This window comes from Mesoplodon mirus (genome assembly GCF_964341445.2).
Source record: "Mesoplodon mirus genome assembly, chromosome: 7".
In the NCBI taxonomy this organism is placed as follows: Eukaryota; Metazoa; Chordata; class Mammalia; order Artiodactyla; family Ziphiidae; genus Mesoplodon; species Mesoplodon mirus.
The window spans coordinates 45,334,465-45,357,053 of record NC_138983.1 but is presented as its reverse complement, the minus strand read 5'-3'; the positions used below and the strand labels follow the sequence as shown (position 1 = coordinate 45,357,053).

The 22,589-nt window shown below is 36.3% G+C and overlaps 1 protein-coding gene across 2 annotated transcripts; it reads left to right on the top strand.

The window, feature by feature from the left end:
* Positions 1-12,476: 12,476 nt before the first annotated feature.
* TMEM126A (transmembrane protein 126A) lies at positions 12,477-20,589 on the top strand. Of its 2 annotated transcripts, none has more exons than XM_082628628.1 (5): positions 12,477-12,650; positions 14,556-14,681; positions 18,005-18,198; positions 19,594-19,708; positions 20,345-20,589. In XM_082628628.1, the coding sequence occupies exons 2-5, from the start codon at positions 14,593-14,595 to the stop codon at positions 20,535-20,537; spliced, it is 591 nt and encodes a 196-aa protein (XP_082484754.1). In that variant the 5' UTR covers positions 12,477-12,650; positions 14,556-14,592; the 3' UTR covers positions 20,538-20,589. The 2 variants fall into 2 exon arrangements, with proteins under 2 accessions (XP_082484754.1, XP_082484753.1); XM_082628627.1 differs by having other exon boundaries at positions 12,479-12,650; positions 14,586-14,681.
* The last annotated feature ends 2,000 nt before the right edge of the window (positions 20,590-22,589 follow it).

Here is a 22,589-nt window from a genome sequence, read left to right as displayed (position 1 = left end):
ATTGAAAAATTCACTAAAGGGACTCCACAGCAGACCTGAGCAGTCAGAAGAATGAATCCATTAACTTGACGGCAAGACTTTCAAAAGTACTGTTGCAGAGTAGCAAAAAGAAAAAAAAAGAATGATGAAAAATGAAGGGGAGCCTAAGGCACTTTTGGGTCATCATCAAATGGAACCATATATGCACCATGTGAATCCCAGCAGGAGAAGAAAGAAAAAAAGGAACAGAGACTCTATTTGAAGAAATAATGTCTGAAATCTTCCAAAATCTGAGGAGAGAAATGGACAAACAAATTCAAGAAATTCAAGAAACTCCAGTTAGGAAAAATCTAAAGGGATCTACAAGAGATATTTTTCGAAGAGGTAATCTGTTAGAAGACATGACCACTGGTTGACCTAAAAGCTAGACCAGGGCAAACAGAGGCTTCTCACCCACTTCCCTGTCCTTAGAATGTACGTTCTGCCCATCATTCCCACAGTGGGAACCGTTTTCAAGGACACAGCCTTGAGAGAACAGTGTTGTTGAGACCATCAAGACAGTATACATGACTGAACCTAGTTAAGGCCTCTCTATAAACTTTTAAGATTCTGGCAGGTAGGTGATGTGGAGATTACTCATCTTGCGGCCACCCAAGACAAGCCTTGTATGTAAATTCCCTTGTTTATTAAAATTGCCACCTACCAATATGAAGTGGTCTGCTTCATTCTTCAGTCTCTCCTTACCCTCCTTGTAGAGGGGCCAGTTTGTAAGCCAACAGACGTTATAATCAAATTGTCAAAAGTCACAGGCAAAGAATCTTGAAAGCAGCCAGGAAAAAGCAACTTTTATGTACAAAGGAGCTACTAGTAGGTTGTCAGCAGATTCCTCAGTGGAAAGCTTCCCTGGAAGGGAGTAGGATAATATATTTAAAGTACTGAAACAAAAAAAATGCCAACCAAGAATACTGTATCTTGGAAAACTTTTCTTCAAAAACAAAGGAGAAATTAAAGAGTTTCCTACAAAAACAAAAGTTAAGGGAGTTCCTTACCACTAGACCTGCCCTACAAAATGCTGAACGGACTCCTTCAAGTTGAAGAAAAGGATTATAAACAACAACACAAAACCATACAAAAAAATAAAACTCCCTGGTATAAGTAAATATTTAGACAAATATAGAATTCTGTAGTGTGATAATGTATGTGTGTAAATCACTTTACAATCTAATATAGAATTTAAGAAACAAAAGCATAAAAAATTGTTACAAATTTATGTTAATGGATACACAATATAAAAGAGGTAATTGTATCATCAATAACATATATAGGCATACCTCATTTTATTGAGCTTTGCTTTATTGTGCTTTGCAGATACTGCATTTTTCACAAATTGAAGGTTTGTAGCAACCCAGCATCAGGCACCATTTTCCCAACAGTATTTGCTCTCTTCACATCTCTATGTCACATTTTGGTAATCCTTGCAATATTTCAAACCCTGCACCTGATGAAGATTACAACTCACTGAAGACTCAGATGATGGTTAGCATTTTTTAGAAATAACGTATTTTAAAATTAAGGCATGTACATTGTTTTTAAAGACATAATGCTATTGCACACTTAATAGACTACAGTACAGTGTAAATGTAACTTTTATATGCACTGGGAAACCAAAAAATTCGCGTGATTTGCTTTATTGTGATATTTGCTTTATTACAGTGCTCTGGACCAAAGCCACAGTCTCCAAGGTATGCCTGTAATAAGAAAGGCAGAGATGTAAAGGAGTAGAGATTTTATAGGCAATTGAAGTAATTATCAGTTTAAAATAGATTGCTATACCTTTAAGATGTTTCATGCTATTGCAGTGGTAATCACAAAGAAAATACCTATATAATTCACACAAAGGGAAATGAAAAGAGAATCAAAGTATGGAATATTCTCAAGATAGGTAACATGTTAGACCACAAAACAAGTCTTTTCACATTTAAGAAGACTGCAATCATACAAATTATCTTCTCTGGCTACAATGAAATGAAACTAGAAATAAACAGTAGAAGAAAAATAGAAAAATCCACAAAATATGTGGAAATTAAACGCACTCTTTTTTCAAGTTTATTATTCAAATATATATATATTACTCAAATGTATTCTGCTCTACATATTAACTTTAATTTAAATCTGTTTCTTCAATAGGTACAACTAAAATCCCTCAAATTTCAGTCCAAATATATTCACTTTGTTTGTATAAACCAAATCCATCTTATTGTGTTTGAACCAATTCACATCAGTGTTGGGAGAGGCAGCCCACCATGGGCCCTCCTGCATGTCCTTGCTGAGCGTATCAAACTGCAAGCCTTACCTCTCCTCTGACGCTGCACCCTTTCTATGGCTAGTCACATAGGCAATTAATAACTAAAGTTCACCACAGATGCCTATAACAATAATAAAACATTCTTCACTTTTTTCTTCTTCACACACAAAATTCCTATTTATTTAAATTTTTAAAGATAAAACACAAGGTTTTAATCATTTTTAAAGTATTTACATTTTGGTTTCTTTTTTTATTAAGACATAATGGAAGATTTCCCTGGTGGCACAGTGGTTAAGAATCCACCTGTCAATGCAGGGGACACGGGTTCAAACCCTGGTCCGGGAAGATCCCACATGTCGCGGAGCAACTAAGCCCATATGCCACAACTACTGAAGCCTGCACACCTAGAGCCCATGCTCCACAACAAGAGAAGCCACCACAATGAGAAGACTGCACACCATGACAAAGAGTAGCCCCCACTCAAGACAACCACAGAAAGCCCACACGCAGCAAGGAAGACTCAATGCAACTAAAAATAAATAAATAAAATAAAATAAAATTTCAAAAAAAAGATATCTAGTAATCTCTAAAAAAAAGACATAATTGATATTATCATTATCATCAGATTATCATACTAAGTAAAGTAAGTCAGAAAGAGAAAGATAAATGTCATATGATATCACTTAGATGTGGAATCTAAAAAAATGATACAAATGAACTTATTTGCAAAACAGAAATAGACTCACAGACATAGAAAACAAACTTATGGTTACCAAAGGGGAAAGGAGGGGAGGGATAAATTAGGAATTTGGGATTAACAGATACACACTACTATATATATAATAGATAAACAGCAAAGAGCTATTGTAGAGCACAGGGAACCATGTTCAATATCTTGTAATAACTTATAATGGAAAAGAATCTGAAAAGGAACCCATATATATTTATTATATACATATAACTGAATCACTTTGCTGTACACCTGAAACATTGTAAGTCAACTATACTTCAATTTAAAAAAAAAACTTTTAGGGACTTCCCTGGCAGTCCAGTGGTTAAGACTTCACCTTCCATTGCAGAGGGTGCGGGTTCGATCCCTAGTTGGGGAGCTAGGATCCCACATGACTTGCGGCCGAAGAACCAAAACATAAAACAGAAGCAATGTTGTAACAAATTCAGTAAAGACTTTAAAAAATGGTCCAAATCAAAAAAATCTTTAAAAAAAAAACTTTTAGAAAAAGACATAATTGGGGCTTCCCTGGTGGCACAGTGGTAGAAAATCTGCCTGCCAATGCAGGGGACACGGGTTTGAGCCCTGGTCTGGGAAGATCCCACATGCTGCGGAGCAACTGGGCCCGTGAGGCACAACTACTGAGCCTGCACGTCTGGAGCCTGTGCTCCGCAACAAGAGAGGCCGCAATAGTGAGAGGCCCACGCACCGCAATGAAGGGTGGCCCCCACTTGCCGCAACTAGAGAAACAGAGAAAGCCCTCACACAGAAACGAAGACCCAACACAGCCAAAAATAAATAAATAAATTAATTAATTTTTTAAGAAGACATAATTGACATAAAACATATTAGTTTCAGGCACACAACATAATGATTTAATTATGTATACATTTCAAGATGATTACCACAATAAGTCTAGTTAACATCCATCACCACGTATATGTATAATTTTTTTTCTTGGGATGACAACTTTGAAGATTTACTCTCTTAGCAACTTTCAAACATACAATACAGTATTATTAACTATATTCACCATGATACAAATTACATCCCCAGCACTTATTTATTTTATAACTCCCTTCACCATTTTGCCCACCCCAAACCCTCATCTCTGGCAATACCAATCTTGTTCTCTGTATCTATGAGTTTGGCTTGTTGGTGGTGGTGTTGGTGGTGTTTTTGTTTTTGTTTTTTATTTTTTGGGATGTGGACCATTTTTTAAATCTTTATTGAATTTGTTACAATATTGCTTCTGTTTCATGTTTTGTTTTTTTGGCCATGAGGCATGTGGGATCTCAGCTCCCCGACCAGGGATCAAACCTGCACCTGCTGCATTGGAAGGCAAAGTGTTAACCACTGGACCACCATGGAAGTCCCAAGTGGCGGTGGTTTTAGATTCCACATATAAATGAGGTATGTGGTATTTGTCTTTCTCTCTCTGGCTTATTTCACTTAGCATAATCCCCTCACGGTCTGTCCCTGTTGTCACCGATGGCAAGATCTCCTTCTTTTTATGGCTGAATAATATCCCATTCATCCCTTAATGGACACGTAAGTTGAGCCCATCTCTTGTCTATTATAAAATGCTGCAGTGAACATGGGGTGCATATATCTTTTGAAGTTAGTGTTTTCATTTCCTTCAGATAAACACCCAGAAGTGGAATTGCTGGATCATACAGTAGCTTTATTTTTTAATTTTTTGAGGACTTCCATCCTGTTTTCCATAGTAGTTGCACCGATTTACATTCTGACCAACAGTGCACAAGGGATTCCTTTTCTCCACATCCTTGCCAACATTTGTTATTTCTTGTCTTTTTGATAATAGCCATTCTAACAGGTGTGAGGTGATAACTCATTGTGCTTTTGATTTACATTTCCCTGATGATTAATGATTCTCAGCACCTTTTCATATACCTGTTGGCCATTTATATACCCTCCTTGAAAAAATGTCTATTCAGATCCTCTTCCCATTTTTTAATGAGATTTTGGGGGTTTTCTTGCTATTGAGTTGTATGAGTTTTTTTATCTTTATATATTTTGGATGTTGACCACTTATCAAACACATGATCTGCAAATATTTTCTCCCATTTGGTAGGTTGACTTTTCATTTTGTTGATGGTTTCCTTTGCTGTACAGAAGCTTTTTGGTTTGATGTAGTCCCACTTGTTTACTTTTTATTTTCTTGCACTTGCTTTTGGTGTCAAATATAAAAAATCATCACTAAGACCAATGTCAAGTAAAGAATGTACTATTAAACAACAAATGGGTCAAAAAGAGAGCCTTATAATTTAGAAGATTCTTATTTTCTAAAAGAAATAAGGAATTTATTTATTTATTTACAAATACCTAGATCTTTTCTGGATCTGAAAACCCACAACATATCAAAACTTATGGATGCAGTGAAAGTAGAACCAAGAGGAAAGTTTATAGCAGTAAACACTTACATTAAAAGAGAAGGGTCTCAAATTAATAACCTAAACTTACACCTCAAGGAACTAGAAAAAGAAGAACAAACTAAACCCAAAGTTAGTAGAAGGAAGGAAATAATAAAGATTAGAGAATAAATAAATGAAAAGAGAATAGAAAGACAATAGGAAAAAAATCAATGAAATCAGTAGGTGTTTTTTTAAGGTTTACAAAATTGACAAACTCTTAGCTAGACTAAAATAAAACAAGACTCAAATAGCTAAAATTAGAAATGAAAATAGGGACTTTACAACTGAAGTAACAGAAATAAAAAGGATTATAAGAGATTACTGTGAATTATTATATGCCAACAAATTGGATACCTTAGAAGGAATGGATAAATTCCTAAAAACATACAACCTTCCAAAACTGAAACATGAAGAAATAAAAAGTATGAATATACCTGTAACTAGTAAGAAGATAGAAGCACTAATAAAAAAGCTCCCAACAAAGAAAAGCCCAGGACCAGATGCCTTCACCAGAGAATTGTACCAAACATTAAAAGAAGGATTAGCACCAATCCTCCTCAAACTCTTCTTAAGAACTGAAAAGAAGGGAACACTCCCAAACTCATTCTATGAGGCCAGCATTACCCTGATACCCAAACCAAACAAAAACACAAGAAAATAAAGCTAAAGACCAATATTCCTGATTAACAGTGATGCAAAGATCCTAAACAAAATACTAGCAAACTGAATTTAACAGTACTTTAAAAGAATCATACACTATGACCAAGTGGGATTTATACTTGGAATGCAAGGATGGTTCAATATACAAAAATCAATCAATGTAATACACCACATTAACAAAATCAAGGACAAAACCACATGATCATCTCAATCAATGCAGAGAAATTCAACATCATTTTATGACAAAAGTTACTCAACAAACTAGAAATAGAAAGAAACTATCTCAACGTAACAAAAGCCACATATTAAAAGCCCATAGCTAATAACATATTCAATGGTAGAGGACTGAAAGCTTGTCCTCTAAGATGAAGAAGAAGGCAAGAATACACAATCTTGCCAATACTATTCAACAGAGTGTGGAAGTTCTAGCCAAAGTAATTTAGACATAAAAAAAGAAACTGGAAAAGAAGAAGTAAAATTATCTCTGTTCACAGAAGACATGATCTGATATGCAGAAAAAACTAAGAATCTCAGAAAAAATAATGTTACAACTAAAAACAATTTCAGTAAAGTTTCAGGATACAAAATCAACACACAAAAATTAGTTGTGTTTCTCTTCACTAACAACGACCAATCCAAAAAGGAAATTAAGAAAACAATCCCATTTACTACAGCACCAAAAAAAAAAAAAAAGATAAAATACTTAGGAATAAACTTAACAAAGGAGGTAAAAGACTCATGCACTCAAAACTACAAAACACTGCTAAAAATATCAAAGAAGATACAAATAAATGGAAAGACAGCCCATGCCTGTGGATTGAAAGACTCAATATTGTTAAAATGTTCATAGGACCCAAAGCAATCTGCAGATTCAATGCAATCCCTATCAAAATCCCAATGGCAATTTTTGCAGAAATAGAAAAAAATTCTAAAATTCATGTGGGACTTGACTGGCCAAAACATTACTGAAAAAGAACAAAGCTGGAGGCCTCGTACTTTTTGATTTCAAAACATACTACAAAGAAACAGTAATTAATACAATATGATACTGGCATAAAGATAGATATATTAACCAGTGGAACACAATAGATAGTCAAGAAATACATCCTTGAAAAATAGGCCAAATGATTTTTGACAAGGGTGCCAAAACTACACAATGGGAAAAGGACAGTCTCTTCAACATATGGTGTTTGGAAAAATAGATATACTTCCACATGCAAAAGAATAAAGTTGGGCCTTTTCCATACTCCATATCCAAAAACTCTTAAAAGAAGACATGGCAGAAAAACTTGAGGACACTGGAAAATGATTTCTTGACTATGACACCAAAAGCCCAGGCAACTAAATAAAAAACAGACATACAGGAGTATATCAAACTTAAAGACTTCTGTACATCAAAGGAAACAATCAACAAAATGAAAAGACAACCTATGAAATGGGAGAAAGTAATTGCAAGTCATATATCTGACATGGGGTTAATACCCAGAATATATAAGAAACTTCTACAGGGTTTCCCTGGTGGCGCAGTGGTTGAGAGTCCACCTGCCGATGCAGGGGACATGGGTTCATGCCCCGGTCTGGGAAGATCCCACATGCTGCAGAGCAGCTGGGCCCGTGAGCCATGGCCGCTGAGCCTGCGCATCCGGAGCCTGTGCTCCGCAACGGGAGAGGCCACAACAGTGAGAGGCCTGCGTACCGCAAAAAAAAAAAAAAAGAAGGGAATCCTGTCACATCCTATAAAATGGATAAACCTAAATAAAATAAGCCAGTCACAAAAGGACAAATAATATATGATTCCACTCACATAAAGTATATAAAGTAATCAAACTCATAGAAACAGAAAGTAGAAAGGTGGTTACCAAGGGCTGAGGGGAGTTAAGAGGAGTAATTAGTGTTTGGTGGGTATAGAGTTTCAGTGTTGCAAGATGAAAAATTTCTAGAGATCTATTACTTAACAATGTGACTATACTTAACACTACTAAACTATACACTTAAAGATGGTTAACATGGCAAATTTAATGTTGCGTGTTTTTTACCACAATTTTTAAAACTAGGACAAAATACTTTTTAGATTTCCAAAATGTGAAAGATTTCATCACCAGAAGATGTGCTTTCTAAGAGAATACTTTAGGTAGAATTATACCAGATTAAATGAATCTATAAAAAGAACAAAAAACACCAGAAATGTAAAATATGTGGATAAATATAAATTTTCTTATTTTTAAAAGTTACTTCACAGACAAATGACTACTGATATCAAAAAATGATAACTATGTGATATGTGGTTTATAAAATATGTAGAAGTAAATGTATGACAACAATAGCATAAAGATTGAGAAGAAATGAAAGTACACTGTTGTAACATTCTCATACTATATGTAAAATGGTATATTACTTGAAGATAGATTGTGACAAGTTAAAGATGTTGTCATGAGTTGAATTGTGCTCCTCCAAAATATATTTTCAAGTTCTAATCCCCAGTACCTGTGAATGTAGCCTTATTGGAAATAGTGTCTTTGCAGATGTAAGTTAAAACGAGGTATACTGGGTTAGGGTGAGCCCTTAACCAATGGTGTCCTTATAAGATAAGAGAAATTTGGGTACAGAAACACACACAGAGGGGAAATGGCCATGTGAAGTCACAAAGACACGGGGAGAAACGTCATACAGAAAATATAAGCAGAGATTGGAGCGATGCTTCTACAGGTGAAGAGACACTAAGGGTTGCCAGCAACCACCAGAAGCTAGGAGAGAAGCATGGAACAGATTGTCCTTCAGCACTTCCAGTAGGAACCAACTCTGCCGATACATTGATTTCAGACTTCTAGCCACCAGAATAGTGAGTGAATATATTTGTTATTTTAAGCCACACAGTTTGTGGTACTTTCTTAGAGTAGCCTGAGGAAACTAATAGAGAGGTATACTGTATATGCTAAAGCAATCATTACAATTTTTAAAAAGAATTATAGCTAATTGGCCAACAAAGGAATAAAATAGAATAAGAAATATTCAGTTCGTTCAAAATATAAAGGCAGAAGAAAAGGAAAGGGGAATGTAGAACAGGTGGAACACATAGAAATCAAATAGCAAGATGATAGATTTAAAACCCTAGAATATAAAAATCATTAAATATAAATGGCTTAGACACCTTCTTCATTAAAAGTCAGAAAATGTCAATTTAGATTTTTAAAAATCCAATTATATACTGTATTTAAATATAAAGACACAAATAGGTTAAAAGTGAAAGAATGGGAAAAGCATTGTCATGTTAACACTAATCAAAAGAAAGTTATTGGAGGGACTTCCCTGGCAGTCCAGTGGTTAAGACTGCACTTCCACTGCAGGGGACACAGGTGCAGGCCCTGGTCAAGGAACTAAGATCCCACATGCCGCCTGGTGCAGCCAAAAAAAAAAAAAAGAAAGAAAAAATGTTATTGGAGTGGCTATATTAATATTATGTAAAGCAACTTTACTCCAATAAAAGTTAATTTAAAAAATATTAAACAAAGTAAATTGCAAAGCAAAACATATCACCAATTATTAAGAAGGTTATTTCATAATGATACTGGGATCAATTTACCTTAAATGTTTATTCATATAATAACGAAGCTTCAAAATACAAGAAGCAAGAGCTGATAGAACTGAAAGGAGAAATAGAACAATTCCCATAAAAGAGAGTTCAATAACCTTTTCTCAAGAATTGATAGAACAAGTTGGGAGAAATTCAGAAAGAATAAAGAAGTCTTAAAAAATGCTATCAACCAACTTATGCTAATTGATGTTTTCGAACACTTGGCATAACAGCAGCATATACATTATTTTCAATCACACGTGAAACATTTACCCAGATGGACAAGAGTCTGGGCTATAAATATCAATAAATTTAAAAGAATTCAAATCATACAAAGTATATTCTCTGACCACAATGGAATATAATTAGAAATCAATAGCAGAAAGATATTTGAAATTTTTAAACTATTAGCAATGTAACACACTTCTTTTTTTAAATAGATTTATTTACTTACTTATTTATTTATTTATGTCTGTGTTGGGTCTTCATTGCTGTGCATGGGCTTTCTGTAGCTGCGGTTCGTTGTGGTGCACGTGCTTCTCATTGCGATGGCTTCTCTTGTTGCACAGCACAGGCTCTAGGCATGTGGGCTTCAGTAGTTTTGGCACGTGGGCTCAGTAGTTGTGGCTCGTGGGCTCTAGGGCACAAGCTCTGTAGTTGTGGCGCACGGGCTTAGCTGCTCCTCGGCATGCGGGATCTTCCCGGACCAGGGTTCAAACCTTGCATTGGCAGGCAGATTCTTAACCACTGTGCCACCAGGGAAGCCTAGGAAAGTAACACACCTTTAAATAACCCACAGGTCAAAGAAAAAAGCAGAGAGAATTTAAAAGTATTTTGAACTGGACTAAAAGAATGAACAATGTTTCAAAATCTGTGGGATATAGTTAAAGCAGTACTTGGCAGGAAATTCATAGCGCTAAACTCATATATGGAGGAGAAAAAGATCTTACACCAATGACCTCAGCTTCCTCCTTAAGAAATTACAAAGAGGAACAACTTAAATCTCAGGTAGGAATAAGAAAGGAAAAAATACAGATCAGAGCAGAATACAATCAAACTGAACACAGAAAAAAGCAAAACAATCAATTAAATATGAAACTAGTTGAGAAGGTCAAAAAAATTATAAACCATTAGCCAGATTGATCAGACATAAAAAAGAGAAGACACAGATGACCAATAACAAGAAAGAGAGATGTGGGCTCACTACAGATTCTGCAGATTTTAAAGAATAATAAAGGAAAGTTATGAGCATTTAAGCCAATAAATTTGAGATGAAATCTGACATTTCATCTTGACATTTCAAAAGAACTGATTTTTTATAAATCTCAACGTACAAAATTGTCTTTATTACTCCAGAATGGCATGCTACAGACACTGTACAGCATGCACATTTATTAACTTCAGAATTAGCTTCAAACCGTTTAAAATTAAATTGGAATAAGAGTATAAAATGGAGTGTTAGGGGGGAAAAGATATTCTCACACAGACACACACACACACACACACACACACAGACACACACACACACACACACACACACACACACACACACGTTAGAATCCAAAAAGCTGGTTTTCCAAAACTTTCTCCTCATTTACCTCGGAAACTTTCCGATTGGGATGTACGCTGACTTTCCACCTCAGAATATGAGGACCTGTTTTTATTTTCTGGTTCGTTGACAAGCCACGATTTTGACATCAGATAAATCTCACTCAGCGAAGGAGTTGGGGTAGCGGAGTCTTCTCCTGCTCACCTCTTCTATGAAGTTTTCCCCCTTTATCTTTTTTTTTTTTTTTTTTTTTTTTTTCGGTACGCGGGCCTCTCACTGTTGTGGCCTCTCCCGTTGCGGAGCACAGGCTCCGGACGCGCAGGCTCAGCGGCCATGGCTCACGGGCCCAGCCGCTCCGCGGCATGTGGAATCTTCCCGGACCGGGGCACGAACCCGTGTTCCCTGCATCGGCAGGCGGACTCTCAACCACTGCGCCACCAGGGAAGTCCACCCACTCCCGCCTTTATCTTGAATACCACTTTCTCCCTAGATAAAGCTCAATGATTTTCCAAGCAACCTTGGTAAGAGCTTTTATAGGATCCTCACAACTTTACAAAATAATCAGTGAGACTATTTCCCCTCCTGCTTTATAAGTGAGGAAAGAGGCTGCAAAGGGGAGACCTGAAACAGAGGTCTTCAGAGGTTTGGCCCAAGACTTTGATTCTCAATTGTCCTGACGGAGCCACAAGACTCCTTTGCTCTCTAAACAGTTTTTCTTTCGTCTCATTCACCTAATCCTCCTTATATAAGCAATACTCTACAGGGTCCCACAGATCCTCAGAAAAAAACAAGCTCCTGCTTGCTGTTGAGGTGCTCAGATTATGGTGGCACAACCAAATCGTAACATGGCACAAGGAGCTCAAGGTCCAAGGGAGAATATAATATCGATGGAGCAAAGAAATCTCAGGTACTTTTAGACTTTTTAACTGAGTACCTATCTCGTATGCCAAGGGTTGTGCAGTTTTTATATATCCCTGGTCAATACACGAAGTATAATGTATTGGCCAGGAAGTTTTAAGTACCATACCTAAGGTAGATTTTCAACGAATGGGGCAGGTTTAAGATCACTCAGTTTTCATCCGGAAATTTCACAATTTCTGCAGTCTCTATCCTGAGGCGTGGGTAAGTTGTAACCAGTATCCTCCGCGGTCTCCAAACCTCATTGCTGCGCGACACAGCACCTCCCACTGCTAGAAGGCCCTTGAGCTCAACCTCGGTCCTGGAAGCCCAATCAGCGGCCCGGCAGCGACCCAGTGCCCGCCTCGGGCCGTGTCACGTGTCAGCCAAAATGGCTGCGCCCGGGCGACTCGAGCGCAGCTTGGAGTGAGCACTCGCGTGGCTGATGGAGGTCGGAGGAGGCAGTGACTGCTGGGAGGAGAGCGTAAGATAGCAGCATTCCGGGTAAAGGGGTGCAGTAAAAGGCGAGTATCAAGAGAAGCACAGCGTGGTAATGAGATCCCGGGACTGAGTCGCAAGGGGAGGAGGGGAGTCGGTTCTACCGCACCGACCGTCCCTACACTTTCCACCCTAGAAAAACAGATCTTATATTTAAATTAAGCCTACAGGGGGCAAAAAACAAAAGCCTGTGCTTGAATTTAATCCCGCGTTAACTGCCAATTTACAGGGTGACCTTGGCCTAATTTAATTTTCAGAGGCCCCACTTTCCTCATTTGTCTATCTCGGGAGCTATCTTGAGTGATGTGAGATAGCTAATGCAAAAGCCTTTTGAAATGTTTGTAATATTTAAACGTGGCATTGTCTTTGATAGGGATTTATTATTAATAACCGGGATACAATGGCCTACTGCGGGCTGCCAGATCAGAACTTTTACCGAATTAAGGGTGACTTTTAATAGCGACACCTTACTTTAGAAATGGCTAGTTCACAAAACCAGGAACCTCACCAATATGCAGAGCATAGAACAGAAAACTAGTGATAGCATTAGGCTGGACTTTCTGATGTAACAGTATTTCAGACATATACACTATACATTTTATATATACTGAATTTGATTACTGTTTTTATCTCTCTCCACCACACCCCCAACCCCACAACGTAAAATTATTCTAAGTTCCTGTAGGGCAGAGATCTTAACGTTATTGTAACCAAGGCCCTCAAAAAGTTTGAGTCCGGGGAAACCCAGACGTAAATTTCTAAGCCTGCATTGTACTACTTATGTTAATTTTAAGTTTAGGGATATGAAATTCAGTGTACTGAACATTTTCCAAGCCATCTAATGGCTACCCAGTAAATATTTGTTAAATTAGTGTTATAAATTAATCTTGTAGCAAATGAACAGTGAACCAAAAAAATTAAATTTCAGTCATGTTGTCTGTTCTTTCTGAACTTTTTGATTTTCTTAACTCTGCTACCCTGAAATCTTAATGAGCTGTATCTTCAGGCTAAAATTCATCATTCACCCATTCCCTTAATCTTTTATTCACCTCAACTAGCGCAGAGATCAACAAACTACCTGCCTGTGGGCCAGACGAAGCTTATCGCTTGTTTCTTTACAGACAGCCAAAATGATTTTTATATTTTTTAAGTTTTTTTCAAGTATTCGACAAAAGACCATTATGTGACCCGCAAAGCCTAAGATATTTACCATCTGGCCCTTTAGAGAAGTTTGGTGACCTCTGCTCTAGGGTATACCTAGATGTGAAATTGCTGGGTGTATGTGTCTTCTACTTGTTAAGTGCCAAATTCTTTTCCAAAGTGGTTGTACCTATGCTTCCACCAGCAGCACATGAGTTTCAGTTACCCCACATTCTTGCCAGTAATTGAAATTTAATTTCTATTTTCCTGATTATAGTGGTTAAGCATATTTTCATATTTATTGTCTGTTTGACTTTCCTCTCTGTGAAGTGCCTGTTCAAACCTTTTGTCAGTTTTTCTATTGGGTTGGTTGCCTTTTTCTTATTGATTTGTACTATTCAATACTTTACATATTCTGGGTACCAACTACTCCTTTGTCAGTTATATTGCAAACATTTTCTCCCCAACTGGCTTATCTTTATGGTATCTGTAAATGAACACAAGTTCATTTTAATTGGTTAATATTAGTTTAATATTAGCTTTATGTGTTTTATGGTTAGTGCTGTTTGCAAATTTACAATATTTTTAAGGGTTACAAAGATATTCTGTATTTCCTATAAGCTTTATGTGTTGTCTTCCATGTTCTGGTTTCTATTTCATAGAATTGTGGGGGGGGTTCTAATGCATTAATTTTTCAGATTATGAAATAAAGCTATGGCTACTTCTTTTAAAATTAAATATTTATGGTCTTCCAAAGGCTTTTTATAAGCTCTTTTGCTGTTTTTCTATAGATACACATTATTGAAAAATAACATTTTAAGGCTCAAGATGGAAAATCATAAACCAGATGATACTGTCAACAAGAACGTAATTGAAATCATAACCAGAAAAATTAACCAACTTCCAGAAGCAGAAAGGTAAGATCCCTTCTTAATTAAAAAATTCTTTTATCAGGTGGATTTTCATCAATTCATCTCAAATTTCTTTGGTTTGAATATAAACAAACATAGAATGTCAGAAGGAAATTGAGTTTTTTTCCTTACATTGATGAGAAAACCAAGGCTCAGAGAGATTAGCCATTTTCCTTTAAGTCGAGGCTAAAATTCATTTCTTTGGACATGTGATAGTGCTCCCAGTTTTTCATTTGGCTTAGAGTATAGGCAGATGTATATATTTATGGACTAATTTAAATAACAAACCTTTAAAATAGCTTTTAAACTGTCTTCTTTCTCAATTCATTTCTATCACTACACTTACCAGTCTAAGAGAGTGCCATGTAATACACATAGCTAGACAAGGAATGTCAGAGAAATGGGATCATGGCTAAAAGATCTTTAAGATATTATTAAATTTATATAGGAAACATACTGATCTTTGAAGACAACGCTGAGTGAACTCCCACAAAATGTTCTTCAGGCAGCCTTTCTAACATTCCATTTAAACTGAAAATATGAGACCAAAAAGGATGAAGAAGAGTCAGCCTGGGGAGGAGGAAGGAATGGCATATGCCTAGGCCACAGGACAGCAACGAGTTTGTCATATTTGAGGAACCAGTGTTACTAAAGTACAAGGGAAGTGGGCATAAGGTTGAAGGAACAGGAGGAGTTTCAAGCAGGGAATGATCCAGCTAACATTTCCAAAGAACATTACAGTTGCTTTTTGGAAAGTAGATTTAAGGTAGGCGAGAAAAGGAAGAAGAGCAGTAGGAAAACTGGCATAGTAATCCTGGTGAGTGGTGGTGGCAGTTGAAGTGAAAAAAGGATGGATTTGAAATACATTTTGGAAGTATAATCTTACTATCTTGCACAAATTCCAATCTTGCTGATACCAGCTCAACACGGGAGAACCCATAAACCAAGGGCAGTAATAAGATGTATATCCAACCTCCCTCTTCCCCCACCACAAACACACACTGTACATCATTTTTGTTATTGTTTTCCAGAGGTAAACAGAAACTTTTTAAGCAGTAAGGTAGGGAAAGCCAGGAAGAATAGAGATGTGACAGCCTTGAAGAGAAGCAAGCAGGCTGTGTTACTAGGACTTTCACCAAATTAGAAATAATAATCAATGGGGAATTAATCTGGAACTGCAAAGTAAGCTTTAATTTGGAATAAACTGCTTTCGAACAGTGGCACCTAAACAGGGCAGATGACAGCATCTCATCTTTGCTTTGTTCGCTATTTTCCTCTGCTTCTATTTTATCTATACTGGTTCTCCTAAGTTTGAATCCTCATTTCTTGCATTACCAATTTAGATATGTTTAATAGTTATTTGAAAAGTTCTTAAGTGTATGAAACTTTAGTATCAAACACTTCACTTTCTAACCTACAGAATTTCATGTGCCATCTACTTCACTGCCACTTGTTATTTCTGGTCTTATATTTCATGTGTTAGTTCATGTATCTAGTTATTTTATGGGTATTATCTTGCCAAAAAACCTTGAGTTCACGTTTCTAATTGTATAGGCACTTTTTGGGAACACTGACTGGCAATGGGGCTGCTAGATAATAACAATTTTGTATTGAATTATTAACAATGTGACTTTAAGCCACAGGAAATTAAAATCTGGTTGGGAGACAGCAAACATTGCTATTCAGACTCCAGTTACACTCCTTGTTATATTTAGGTACTTATTTATGTAATTTTTAATAATATTTAACATTAATATATCAACATATTACAATGTATATAATAATTATAATTCATATATAATATATATGGGCAAATTATTTACCTGAGCATTTGTTCCTATGACTAAAAATACATATTTCACAGTATTGTTATGAAGATAAAATAAAAATATTTTAGAGGAAGTGCTCATTTCACATTCCCTCAGCTCCCACAAGAATACACAGGCCTTTTCACATGCATGTGTTTCGTTGTTTGGTAGCTCTCTAGGCCCTCATCACAATTCAAATATTGTCTTATGTACCCTAGGTTTCTAAACTGCCTCCTTTGTACTTGGCTAACATTACCATTTCAATACACTTTTGTTATATTGGGTTGAGCAAAATGTTCGTTCGGGTTTTTCATGGAAAAATCCGAACGAACTTTTTGGCCAATCCAATATATCAAGTTTATATATCTTTCATTCTCCAATAATAAACTATGAAAACACTGAAGATAATTTTTTGTGCCTTCATCACCAAGTCTGCAGCATGCAATAAGTGCTCAATGACTGAATGACAAGTACCATTGTGATTGCAAAGTGACAGGTAAGAAAAGTAATACCTTACACAATGTAGAAAGCTCAATTAGGAATTCCTAGAAAACCTGTCTTAAGTTGAGTGTTAACCATCGAAGTTAGAGGGGATAGTGTGTGTGGCTAGTTTGGCTAATTAAGAGAGTAATGAGAAAATTAAGAGGTTGACCCCTGTGTTATAGGAAGCAAAGCAGATGGTAAAGAAGTGATAGGCTGAAGCTTTGAATTGGATACTTTCAATATTGAGCAGTTTTAGTTTTTTTCCCCAAAGCTAAAGAATGCATAGAACATGCATTTTAAATTTCATACACGCCTTCCTTAAAAACCAGTTCTACCACTTACTATCCCAAAACATCAATTTATTCTTATTTCAATGAGTTCTTATAAAGTACCTAGCGTAGAGTATCCCTTAAATGTTAGTACTGCTCCACCCCCCTAATCCTGACTCTAATGCTTCAAGGAAGAGTAAAAGGAAACATCAATTTCACCTTATTGAATGCTTTCTATGTGCCAGGTGCTGTTGAAACCAAGATATTTATATCTTTGTATCCACTGTCTTCAAGTTGTTTACAGACTAGTTGGGAAGCCTGACAGTTAAATCTGTGATAAGCTAGTACCACCTTATAATGTGTTTTGCTACAGAAGTAAGTATTGGGTATTGTGGGAGCCTAGAGAGGCATCCAAGTCAGACTCTTCAGAAGCTCTTCCCTGCTGTATACTTGGCCGGGGGCGGGGCGGGGGGGTGGTGTGGAATTTCCATACCAATATTCTTTGCAAAATTCCACAATACATTTAGCAAAACTAAATGTATCACTGTATCCTTAAAGTGTTGACCATATTCAAAGCCTTTTAGAATAAAAATCTATATGTAAAACATAATGATTTCTAAAGGTTTTTGTTTTATGGAGCTATAAGATATAAATGTTGGATCCTGTTAATCCTAAAGTCCTGATAAGTTCTGTAACATATGCCAGAATTGTTGGAGAGCTTACACACGCAATACAGCCAAAAAGTTACTGTTTTTTCTCACCGACTCAGGAATCTGCTTGAAAATGGATCAACATATATTGGACTTAATGCTGCCCTCTGTGGCCTAATAGCAAATAGTCTCTTTCGACGCATCCTACATGTGACACAGGCTCGTGTAGCTGCTGGCTTACCGATGGCAGTGATCCCATTTTTGACGGCACACGTATCTTACAAAGGTTTTGTAAGTTTACCTTTGAATACAGGTAAATTCTATTTCACTGTCAGCAGCAAGTTTGCTTCGGTATATGTACATTATTTGCACCTTACATTAATCCTTAAATAATCATAGCAATTGGCTATATGCTGTAATACAGTCACTGCTTGGATAAGACTGAACCTTGCTAGCCTATGTAAAGCAGCAATTCATTCAGATTAGCATGGTCTACCAAACAAGTAAAATATATACACAGTAATTCTAAATACTTTCCTTTATCTAACTTATCTCTCCCACAGTGTTTAGTAAGAAATATTTGGAAACTTTTATTTTTTTTTAAATGCTGACTGCCTTAATTTTTAAAAAATTATAGGATTTTCTTAAGGGGAAAAAATTTTTTATGGGAACAAGACTCTTTATCTTGTTCCCACAAAAATCACCAAACCTCTAAAAGCACTAAATGTGTATATGTGCAATAGTTATCAAATACATGGAGACTTGATTTCCTTTGGACAGTTCACCATATTTGCTGAGTACTCCAAGTATAGCTAAATTATGAAAGAATTTCTGATTAATAATTTAAAAAAAAATTATTACCACAGGTGGTAGTAGGGAGGCAGTCCATTTAAATTCTCTTAAGTGCTACTTCAGATTTGTTTAAATTAGATGAGTATTTGCTTGAATCCCCAAGATCAGTGTGGACAGACTTTTTTTTTTTTTTTTTTTTTTTTTTTTTTTTTTGCATTACGCGGGCCTCTCACTGCTGTGGCCTCTCCCATTGCGGAGCACAGGCTCCGGACGCACAGGCCCACCGGCCATGGCTCACGGGCGCAGCCGCTCCGCGGCACGTGGGATCCTCCCAGACCGGGGCACGAGCCCGTGTCCCCTGCCTCGGCAGGCGGACTCTCAACCACTGCGCCACCAGGGAAGCCCCTGGAAAGACTTTTTACGTGCAGGGAAACTTACTGCACAATAAACTGAACAGAATGAGTGAAAACATAGGTTAGCTTAGCTTTCTATTTTTAATACCTTGTACTAATCTGGAAATGAATAAACAATTTTATAAAAATAAAATCACACTGTATAATGTAAAAATGTAAGATAAATCAAATTGTTAAATTTCCCATGGGTTTAAAAAGTTTCTTAAAGACAAAAATATTAGCTCAGGTTTGCGAATACATGTGCAAAAAGCTAGAAGCAGTGAAAACTGAGTATTATATTCAAGTTCAAAACAAATTAGGGTATTTTTCCTAAGATGGTTTTATCAGTTATTCCTGGCTGTTTTAGATTATCCATGTGTAATTATACCTTTTAACATGCCTTGTAGAAATGCATTTGCTGTATTACTGCCTGAAAATTGAGTATCTGTGATACATATAAGGGGACCTTGCATTCTTTAAATGTTTGCTTCACTATCCATTTGCTGAACTAATTTATTTCCTAGGTGATTTACATTGTGAAACCTGTACCATAACACGTGGTGGATTGGTGGGTCTTGTTTTTGGTGGCCTGTACCCTGTTTTCTTGGCTATCCCTGTGAATGGTGGCCTAGCAGCCAGGTAGGACTGCTTTCCTTAATTATCGAAAAACTTTAATATATATAAATGATTGCCTAGAAAATGCAGACTTTAAAACAGCAAGTACATTTTCTATTTTTAAGGCAATGTTACCTGTTTGACTTGAAAGAGTTAACAAGACTTGTTTTTTCTGGGTAATCAAAGAATACTTCTCAAGAATTTGAAAACACTTCCAGAAATTTATCACACTACCTCTTGGGTGTGTAGTTCAGGTTCTTAACTTTATATATTGAATACTAGCTACAAAGCTGTAAAAAGTACTGTGACTAGCATGAAAGGTACATTATATGCATAATGTTCTTAGGGTTTGAGTACTTCCTCTAAAAAAAATTCCACCAGAAAATGTCTTGCTATAAGCCAAAATAATTCAGTTATTCTCTGATGAACTCTTGTACCAAGCAATCTATACTATATGAGCTTCCAGAGGTGAAACGGAGAAAAGGACAAAAGAAAACAAAAGGGCAGTGTTTATGACTAAAAGACATTGAAGAGAATAGCATTACCTCAGTCTTTACCTAAGCTAGTTTTAAGACTTCTGGAATTAATATGTACTGTACACAGATTTGCCACTTGATACAACTGTCTCTTCTAGTGAACTGTCTCAATGTTTTCTTACAGGTATAACTCAGCCCTGCTACCCGAGAAAGGAAACATCTTAAATTACTGGATTAGGATTTCTAAGCCTGTCTTTAGCAAGATGTTATTTCCCATTTTGCTCCAGACTGGGTTTGCAGCATACCTTGGGTCTAGACAATATAAACTACTTATAAAGGCTCTTCAGTTACCTGAACCTGACCTAGAAATTCAGTGATGGTTAAGCAAATCTGTACACAAAAATAAAACTAAAAATAACCTACATCTAAGTATGAATAAATAAGACTTGTAATTTATCGCATGAGGTACAATTCTGGGATCTACAACAAAAGGCTGAATAAATTGTTCAACACTACCCACTCAGACAAGAGCCTACTTCTCTAGTGTTCCCAATACCGTCTCTCCCACATTGCTTGCTCTACTCCTTTACATTAGGCAGTTTGGTCTGTAATACAGGGAAAAAACCACACAGCAGTTTTCACTGAAAACCTCATAAAGAATCCAAACAGGAATGAAAATGGCAGGGGCCAGGGTGGGGAGTATCAATACACTACAGAAATGTTACACATCATTTTCTCAATTCACTGTTTCCATAGGTATTATTCTTTCATAGAATCTTAAAACATATTTAAAAACATTCCTTACAGAGGGATCAATTCCCAGTATTCTTCACAGATGATTATTCAGACTCAGCTTGAGCTGTCCTAATGATAGTTACCTACTTCAAAAGTCATCTTATTTATATCATTGGAAAGCTATACTCTTATAAGATTAAGGCAAATTCCATCTTTGAAGCTTTCATCTAGTGTGGTATAATTCTTTAGAAGCACATAGACCTGAGCCATTTTTTTTGGCTGTATGATACTGAGCAAGTTAACTGATCTCTCTGGCCCTGAGTTTCCTCATCAGTAACCTCACTCAAGATTGGTATCGTATATGTAAGTTGACCTAACGTAGCACCTGTCATCAGGCACTCAAATTTGAGGTAGCCATATTCTTCCTATTGTTTCGGTTTTGTTTTTTGAAATATCCTAGGTCTATTCCTCAATTCCTAAGATAGATCACTTAAATTTTTGAAATGATCTATTGTGTTTCCCTTCCTAAAAGTTTTCATCTCAGTTCTTGAAACCATTTTCTCATGTAACAGCATCTAAATCAGCATTGGCCAACAAACCTTTCTGTGATGATGAGGAAATATGTTATATATGACTGATAATATGTTAGCACTAGCCATATGTGGCTACTGAGCACCCAAAATTTGACTAGTGCACCTGAATAACTGAATCTTTTAATTAATTTAAATTGTTTAGCCACATGTGGATAATAGCCTCAGTGTTACACAATGCAGAGCTAGACCAACACTTCCTTATGAAACAAGCCAGTCATACCAAACAATATTTGTGTCATTCAAGACCACATTCACAAGCATCTTAACTATTCTTTTCAAATACAGTGATATATCTGTTAAATAATCTCATGCTACTTAAAATTATATGAAAGGATTTAGCCTGTCACCTTAAAAAGGCAGCTCTGAGAGTGGGACAGGCTTTCAGTGTCCCTTGAAGAAAGCAGTGCAGCCAAAAATTTAAAATTCAATTAATAAAATACAAGGGCATTCCCTGGCAGTCCAGTGGTTAGGACCCCACACTTTCACTGCTGAGGGCGCAAGTTCAATCCCTGGTCGGGGAACTAGAATCACGCAAGCCACGTGGCGAGGTCAAAAAAAAAAACAAAAACGAAACACCAAGTCAAAACCAAATAGAAACAGATTATAAAAAAAAATTCCCTATCAAACTATGTTTGATTAAAAAAATGATCCCAATTATCAGACAAAAGAATCTGTATTTTACTGTGGATATTCTCTGGGTTATAAAATTAAGGCTGATTTTTCTTTTCATTCTGATTCCTTTCTGGATAATCCCAGCTTTCTGAAATGAATATGCTTTACCTTTACAACTAGGAAAAACATATATAAAAGGGAAAAAAAAAACCCAAAAATCTTTATTTCACAAGCTAAAATACCATGATAAAGCTGTGTGGCCCAAAATTATACATTTTATGCGTGTGCTGTCATTTTTATTTAAAGCAGAGTTCTACTTATCACAGTAAAAAAAAAAATTAAAATTCCTGACTTCAAAAGTAAGAAACCCAAATTACTGAATTAGACTCCTTTAAAAAGAGAGAATGGTGTAATGAACTTAGATAATTCAAAACCCACTGATATTACTAAATGGATAATTTAGCGCAAATTGTTTCCTTACTTATCCTG